At 39.0% G+C, this 9061-nt stretch overlaps 1 protein-coding gene across 5 annotated transcripts in view; it reads left to right on the forward strand.

Moving 5' to 3' along the window:
- The window catches only part of tfeb (transcription factor EB), a 45532-nt gene extending 38150 nt beyond the window's left edge, over positions 1–7382 (forward strand). For 4 of the 5 annotated variants that reach the window (XM_036558979.1, XM_036558981.1, XM_036558980.1 and 1 more), the window contains exons 6-10: positions 859–976; positions 1497–1553; positions 2139–2214; positions 2945–3092; positions 3874–7382. In XM_036558979.1, coding sequence (XP_036414872.1) covers positions 859–976; positions 1497–1553; positions 2139–2214; positions 2945–3092; positions 3874–4440 — 966 coding nt within the window. In that variant the 3' untranslated portion in view covers positions 4441–7382. The remainder of the gene's footprint in view (positions 1–858; positions 977–1496; positions 1554–2138; positions 2215–2944; positions 3093–3873) is intronic. The other variant, XM_036558982.1, reaches the window with a different exon arrangement.
- Positions 7383–9061: the final 1679 nt, after the last annotated feature.

The raw sequence follows: 9061 nt of genomic DNA on the forward strand, positions 1-9061 counted from the left end.
TTGTTCATTGTTAGCCACAATAGTTTTTCCCTCCCCAGAGAGATTGATCTGGGCAGACATCAGAGTATATAAACCATATATTGTGGCAGCATTGCAGTAGTATCAACTGCCTTCTGTAAAGGGGCCTTCTTGCTCCCCATTGCCACTGGGTCCTTTTTACTGTTGATTTGTGTTTGTTTGGCTTTCTGCTCCTCAGTAGCCTGTACGATAAGCTATCTGAGGCCGCTGATAGCTGACTTATCAGTCAAGGCTCATTAGGAGCCGAGCGCTTACCCACTCGCAATTATATTGAGCCGTTCAGATGGAATAAAAGATACGGTGTGTATAAAACAATAAAGCTGATAAGAGATAGCCATGATAGTCAATCATTTCTCCCGCCTCCGGAGCAACAGCCGAAGTGTGTTGTTTCATTTTTTTATCTGTCCGGTATCTGACGCTTTTATGGCTCACCACTAAAGATACGTGGCATGTTTATCGGGCTTTTTGTGATCGTGATGATTTACCACGGTTACGCTGAATATTGCTCCATAAAAATACCGTTTACAAGACAAACTAGTTAACATCTTCTCTTGCAAGGGCAGCAATGTTGCTTTCCTCAGAGAATGAGTTTGACAAAATACACTTTTTTTTTTTTTATCCAGAGTAAATGGTTTATGTTCATACAGTGCAGGGTAGCTGACAAATGTTTTCGTAACTCAAATTCCTAGACAGCTATAGCCAATAGGTTGTGAAGGCTATTAAAAGAACACAGCCGTGTAGAACATTGTGCTTTCTCACTAGAGTCTAAAGCTGTCATGGAACTTCAAAGGTTCCTCACAAATAGATCCTCACTCATCTGCCTCTTTTTGTTTGCCACAGCTCCCTCTGTCCAGCAGCCACCTGGACGTGTACACTGGGCCGGGCATGGCTGGCCCCACCATCGCCATGACCAGCAATTCCTGCCCTGCCAACCTCGCCATTAAGAGAGAGCTTTCAGGTACCACAGGTCACAACTGCAGCTTAAAGAATTGCTGGGCACATGAAGTTTCTACATAAGGGAATTCTGTAGTTTATTCCATTGCAGCAGACTAAGAAACAGGATCACAGAAGGCTGTATAGACTATAGAAAAACTGTTAACTTGTGACAAATTCAGTTTAATTTCTAAGAAGCGTTTGAAGACTTGTAAAGATTATTGTTTTTTTATATAAAAATGCAATCTGAGCCCATAAAATTCATCTTAAATTAAAGCATAGCAGTTAAAAGTGATAGCTGCCTTTTAATTAGTTATGGTTGCTTATGAGTGGCTCCCCTGGTTCTTTTTATATGACTATGAATAAAAAAAATCAAAAAGGAGAGAAAATTGCAGATCATGTAACTTTACAGTATGATCCTTAAGAAACATCTTGACGTCTTCGGAGCAGTTTTACTGTGGCCAGACATCATCATTACGGAAAAAACCGTAAGGCTCAGCTTGCCTTAGCGATGTTGATTGATTGCCGTTTGTTTTTTCAACAAGATGCAGAAGCCCGTGCAATGGCTAAGGAGAGGCAGAAGAAAGATAACCACAACCTAAGTGAGTTTTATGCTTTTTCCTCCCTCTTTGACCACTTTTACAACCTCTCCAAGTTTAAAGTACATCAGCTTTTGCCCTGCCATAGACACCCCCCTCCAGCCCCTACTACCTCTGGGCAAATTCAGCTGACTCCATACAACCCTTTGGTGTATCGTTAACCCAGGCCAATTCTGCTGCTGTGGCATTAAAATGTAATTGCCTGTGACAATTCACAGGTAGTGAATAGGTACAATAAGCATCAGGAATGCTGCAGCACTGTCGCTAAGCTTGGCTAGCTCCCAAACACATCAGTATTGGACACTGTATGGTGTCATATTTATTGCTTTGTAAAAGTGTAGGTGCTAACGCAATCATAATAAGGTTGGGGCATAAAAGCTGGTACGGGCATTGCAAAAAACTGCCACCTAACTTCACCAATAAGTGACAGAGGCAGAGAACATTCACTTACGTAGCAGATTGGGTCCAATAGTCTATCTTAGTGCAATAATATTGCTTTTCACCATCAATTTATTGGCACGAGTAGTGCTATTTTTCACATTATGCATTGCTTTTGCTGATTTTGTACTGCTTTCTTGTCTCTTTTAGTCGAAAGGAGAAGAAGGTTCAATATCAATGACCGTATCAAGGAGCTGGGCACCATGATCCCCAAAACCAACGACCTGTAAGTCTGTGTTTGCCCAAATGCTCGTACGGAACAGTCCAGATGTTACATGTAGTACACGCAGAGCAACACTCTGTAAAACTTTGTGCAGATATCAGCCCATTAATCTCTTCTCAAGACATCAAGGAGACAAACCTAGACTCAAGGGACAGAGCTAAGCACATAAATACTTAACATATGTGCTATATGTTTGGAAAATTCTTGCTTAAGTACTTCATAAAACATTTACTGACTGTGTGTGTGTGTGTGTATATGTGTGTGTTTGTGTGTGTGTGTGTGTATATATATATAGTATGTATATATATATATATATATATATATATATATATATATATATACAAATAAAAATTCTATATATTGTAAATGCATACATCTACATTTTCTATGTAGTTCTATAACTAGTTCAGATAAACATCTGTCATGTACAACTGTTAAAACGGCTGTGTATCTTGTAAATGTTTTATGAAGTTTAGTAGGGTTATAGATAGATAGCATACAGTCATATGCAAAAGCTTAGGCGCCCCTGGTCAAATGACATGTTTTGTTGATTTTCTAAGTGGAAATAAGTTCATATCTGCTACAGACAACACACTTGTGCACATTTTAATGGAGAACTACTGTTTATTTGCTGAGTTTAACATGGGACAAAGAAAAAAAATTGGCCAGAGGTGTTTAAACTTTCATATACAACTATAATTTAACTGAAGTACCTGGTTCCTCTCGTTCTCAGGGATGTACGCTGGAACAAGGGCACCATTCTTAGAGCCTCAGTGGAGTACATTAAACGCATGCAGAAGGACATCCAGAGAACCAGGGAGGTGGAGAACAACTTCAAGAGGATGGAGGTAGCCAACAAACAGCTTTGGCTCCGCATACAGGTAAACACTTAGTGGCTGACAGGAAAATAAATGCAAAAGGTTAAGTGACAGGCATTGTAGCACAAAAGCTTGCCTTGGTCATTGTTGTAAATACAGACTTTTTTCATATGTGTGTACACGCATATGTGCTGTAGGACTGTAAATCTCTGTTATGACAAATTGAAAAATTTGTTTACAAAACAAGTTTTTAAAGAAAGTATTTGATGCAACAAAAAATCACCATGTTTCAATTTGATTTGAAGTTATTTAAAAACACAGAACATATACACTGATTCTGCTTTCCACAGTATACAAATAATACGCTTTTACATTTGAAAATCACTGGAGAATTTTAATTATGGCCAAAAAAATAGTATGTATTCTTATGTAAAAAAGTGTGTGTGTGTATATACTGAATACATATTTGTGATTGAGAGGAACTGTATATACAGTAGTTTAATATAGACCATAAATGCAATATACAAAGCCTTCTTTTTTTACCATTTACAATTTTATTTTGGCCAGAAAATGGGGGCATATTTTATTAAATGTTAATGATTAAGAAATTATGTGTATTCTGTGTATACAGTACACTGAAAACACAGATATGACCACAAAAGCTATTTACACAGCAGTGTAATATGGAATATAAACAATAAAACAATATACCACGCTGTTTTTTGTTTTTTTGTTGTTGTTGTTTTTTTATTATTTTTACATTTGAAAATCGTCCAAATGTGCTTATACCTTATTGAACATTTATTCTAATTGATTATAATCAATGTGCACATGTCTTTTCCAGGAGCTGGAGATGCAGGCCCGGTTGCACGGCCTCCCCAACACCTCACCCTCGGGCCTGAATAACATGGACCTGCTGAACCCATTCATGAAGCAGGAGGGCAGCCCTGAGGAGAACCACCACAACCCCCACCCGCCCCATATGCCCGTCCACCATCCCCAACAGCAGCAGCAGCACCAGCAGCACCAGCAGCACCCAGGCCAGCCGCAGCAGCCCCGGGGTCTGCCTCCTCTACCCCAGCACCTGCACCCTCAGCCTCCACCGCTGCAGTATTCAGCCGTGGGCAGCACCCAGCACTTTGACTTTGCCCAATCGCTGGACTTGTGCGATGGTGGGGTTCCAGGTGGCTACTCGGATGGGATGAGCTGCCTGGGGGACCTGAGCTCTCTGGGCGGTGGGGGTGGCGGGACACCCCACATGGGGAAGAAGAACGACATGGGCTTCATGCTGATGGAGGAGGCCCTGTCTCCACTAGGGGGCGACCCACTGCTTTCGGCCATGTCCCCTGAGGCGTCCGTGGATAGCAGCCGCCGAAGCAGCTTCAGCATAGATGACTCAGACATACTGTGACCCGCCAGGCGGTTGAAGTTGCTCCAACATCAATACACCCCCATATACACGCATACGCGCACATACACTCTGCTAAAAATGAAGTCACGTCCTGCCAAGTAAAGTGAAGTCATTACAAAAGCGTGCACACATGCACATACATGTGCAAATGCTCAGACATACAGCAAAGAAGGCCCAGTATGAATTATGTCTTTACAGTTTTCTAATCAGATATCTCTCACAAACATACACAGACCTGGCAAAACCTGTACACTCCTTTTGATCTTATATTACTAATCACACATAGTGCACTAGGCAAAAGTTAGAGACCATCTATTGAATTTATAGTCAAAACAGCCATTAAATATGAGTTATTAACTTTTTTCAATGTCAGGAAAAAATAGAAAACAATTACAGAAAGTTACACCGAAGCCTCAGCAGGTAAATATAAGCATTAGTGTGTCTACTTTTTGCCTTTATTAGAGCTTCCATTCTTTTCTAGTGACTTGTTTGCAGTTTTTCAAAGAAACCTGCAAGGGTATTTCTCCACACCTCCAAAGTTCAGTCTTAGAAGTTGGTTGCATTTTCTGCTTTGCACAATTCAGGTAATCCCAAACACAGTCAGAGATGCTGAGGTCAGAGCTCTGCGGCTTTCCTTTTCTCAGAAACAGCTTTTTGACAGCTACACATATTTTTTTCAGATCTAAAGCAATAAGGGAGCTTGAGTTTCTCCTGTCTCTTAAAGACGAATGCTAAAAGTGGTGATTATTAGATGGTGAATGTTTTGCGGTTCTGCCAGGTTTTGCACGGTTGTCAGGAGTCCCGTTTTCTCAAACTCCTGGTTTTTCACTAATTTTCCTTTGACGTTACCTCTTCCTTTATGCAGGTGGTTTATTTTATCACCATGAAAATGAATGAATACTTGTACTTAATGGCTGATTTGACTGGAAATTAAATAAATGAAGGGTGGTCTCTGACTTTTGCACAGTACGGTATACCATACACACACTTCAAAGGCAGTGGCACTCATACATTCAATCACATTCATAAAACACACACACATATATGACCCAGAGGTATCTTATTTTTGCCAGTGAAATGTTTCTGTCCACAGAAGGGAAAAGATATACCCAAAATGCCTGACATTACCTGCACTGCCTGCCAAATCCAAAGATTCTGCTCTATTCAGAAAGAACTGTATTGGAGGTTCGAACCAGAGGCAAGCAGTCTAGCTCTCAGTTTTGCCACTCGCTGCTTTAATCCGTCACTTATAGTGCCGTAGTTTTGGCATTTTAGCATTAAGCCAACAGCAGAAGGAAGAGTGGTGTAGATGTTAAATGATCATCCAAAGGCAGCTTTTCCTCAAGCATTTTAGCAAAAGCAGGGAGTTTGTCCAAAAGGAAGTGAAGAATCTGTTCATCGCTTGAAGGTACTGTAGTCGCTGTACGTATTTGTGGTGTCTTGTCACAGTCACTCAGGTGCAAGAGTCCACAGAGAATCCTTGAAAAAAGAAACGATATAGCAAAGAAACAAGTGTACGTAAATGGACCTGGTTTGCAGCATTAATGTCATATGCTTTAGGTAGCTTATGTAGTAGCATTGAGGGCAAAACAAAGCCAGGTTTCAGGTTTCAGAGTCAGGTGCTAGCAGAATAGCGCAGCTGGGACAGGATGGCTATAGAACACTGCAGTTTATAATGTAACCCGCTGGTCCATTTGCCACATGCAACCAGCACCAAGCTTGTAAATGCTTGCAAGACTGTGTTGGCATTGGCTTGTGCTTGAGTCAGCACCTGTAGACCCTCACTGTCCATCCATTAAGTGCCTTTGAAAAGGCATGGATCGAATACTCAATGCGATCCAGCTATAAAGTGTATAGAAGAAAGGAAGTAAAACACAAAGAAGAGATATATGTAATCTATGTGATAGTTTTTATTTTTCTCTTTCTCTCTCCCAAAGCACTGAAAGAAATTCTGATTTTATTGACTTTATAATAGATGATTTATAAGTTTTATTTCACATTATATGCCACTAAGCCACATAAATGTATTTTTATTGTACGTGTCCTTTTTATTTTATTTGATCTTCCAAAAATGACCTTTTCTATCTCAGTGCAGAGCCATTTAAATATGAAAATATTTAAACCGCTAGCCTTATTGTACATGGCCAGTGGAGAGCCATATTATGTATTCCTTTTTGTGTAAAAAAATGTTAAAATTCATCAGGCTTTTAAGAAAATAACATGTATCATGTTGTTTTTATATTGATTTGATTTTTTTTAACCTAGTTATTCAAAGCAAATACAATTGAGTGATGATTCTGTAATTTCATTCAGTTTTAATTAAAGCTTTGTGAATGTGAATTTTACCTATTGTACAGTTAAGTAGTTAAGAAAGTGACGCAGCATGATTTTTCTCTCATGGTGCCTTTTTTTCTTGAAAAAAACAATATGATAAACTTCTTATATTGTCATTAAAGCCAAAAACTGCCTCGGAGTTTAAAATGTAGTCTCTACACTGTTGAGCTCATTGACCTCCTGCTCATTGTTTCATTTACCGCACGATCATGTAAAAACTCCAGAAGCACTCCAGAAAGGGTTAGTAGTCTATGCAAATCTTTGACTTGGTAAACTGTAATACAGTAGCCTGCTGGGCTGTTATTTTGGAGGGGGTCCATTTGTTTTTGCTTACATGAGTGCATTTAGCCATTGTCCAGGAATGAAAAGGTTTGCCATAAATGAAATGAAGGATAAAGACCCTCTTCCAACCAGCCCCCCCCCCATAACCACCCCAGCATTCTGAAGCAGGGCGGCAGAGGTTGAATGTGATTTGAGTTTTTTTTTTTTTTTCCCCTCCATTCTTGCCAAACTCATCTGGAGGCCTTCAGAATGTTTCTGAATCTGCTCTGTTAAAAAAATTCTGGAAGTGAATGACACCTCATTAAATGTAGTTAAGCTGATGGAAACAACTGTCTTGTGTGTTTATTCTTTTTGATAATTCTCTCACTCTGAACTGAACTGATCTAATAAGGATATTCTAAATGGTTCAGTCCTTTTGAATATAATGTAGCCAGCAGATGGCACTCTAAGCAAAGCTATGATACATGAGCTGAAGGGTATTTGCCTGGGCTTGTTCAATCGTGTACAGTGGTGTGCAAAAGTTTGAACACCTCCACTCAGATTATGTTTATTTTCTGAGTGAAAATAAGTTAGCACATCCTCTGCAGGGAGCACACTTCAATATGGCATTTTTTATTTATTTTTTTTTGTGCAAATTTTAGCACAATATCTTCTATATTCTATTTTTCTTTTTGATGATTTTAGAAAAAATATACATATTTTGCACAGACCACATTTTATGTATTATTTTTTTTCCCAATATGTTAAATTCAGCATATAAATAGTAATGGTGCACTAAAATGTGCAGTGGTGTGTTCTCTGTGGAGGATGTGTGTGGAGGACTTATTTTCACTCAGAAGATCAAGAAAGTGAGTAATCTGACCAGGGGTGCCCAAACTTCTTCATATGACTGTACAGTCTCTTATCAAATTGTGCTAAAGCTGCTGAAACATCTTTTCAGATTTCCACTGCATTAAATATGAACACATGTATATTAGATGTGCATATATGCTCAATTATATTGCCTAAATTAATACTGATATCACTGACAACTGACTGTAGCTTAGATACATTTAAGGCTGGTTATTTAAAAGCTATATTATACGGTACAGTGCAAGTCAGAGACCACCCTTCTGTTTTTTCGACTTCCTGTCAAAATGGCTATTAAGTACAATTTATTCATTTTCAGCATCAGAAAAAATAAGGAAATTTATACTCAACAGAATTAACAGTAAAATTAAATTATTTAATATTACAAAAGAAATTGAACACTAAGTATATCAAATTTATCAGTATTTCATTTGTCTACTCTTTATACTTGTGCACTGCCACTTTTACTCTTCCATGCTTCCAATCTTAAAACCAATCTGTGTCCTTCCAACAACAGCTGTTCCCAAGAGTCACTGACATCATGTTTCCATTTAAACAGACGCTAATATTCACTCACACAAGCAACTACTCAAACTCACTTTAGCTGCCACACACAATTTCTTCCTTATGTGCATCTAAAATGGCTTTAAAAAAGATTTTTCTGAAGAGATCAGATGTAAGATAATAAGAGAAGACCCACAGTCCCTTCCATCCTTTCACTGCAAGACAACTCAACGCTATGGGTCTAAAAGAATGTGTGTGAAGCAATGAAAGACTGTTTGAATATCTACAACCGTCAGTCATGCTTTGTGGAGGATCAGTGCACGTTTGAGGATGTATAACAACATATATGGAGGTTTGTTTGAAGACATAATAAATACTGATCAGCAGAAAGAAATTTATCACACAATACCTTCTGGAAAACGTCTGACTGGGAAGAATTTCAATCTACATCAAGGTAACGATCCCAAGCTCACTGCTGAGAAGATCAAGACTGACTTATCAAACAAAGAAGCTAACAATGGACTGACCACCCCAGAGTCCAGAACTCAACATCACTGAATCTGTTGGAATTTCTTAAGACTCTGAGAAGAAAATGCAACCAACTTCTGAGACTGAACTTTGAACTTTGGAGGTGTGGAAAAATACCACTGCA

This window comes from Colossoma macropomum, unplaced genomic scaffold (genome assembly GCF_904425465.1).
Source record: "Colossoma macropomum unplaced genomic scaffold, Colossoma_macropomum, whole genome shotgun sequence".
In the NCBI taxonomy this organism is placed as follows: Eukaryota; Metazoa; Chordata; class Actinopteri; order Characiformes; family Serrasalmidae; genus Colossoma; species Colossoma macropomum.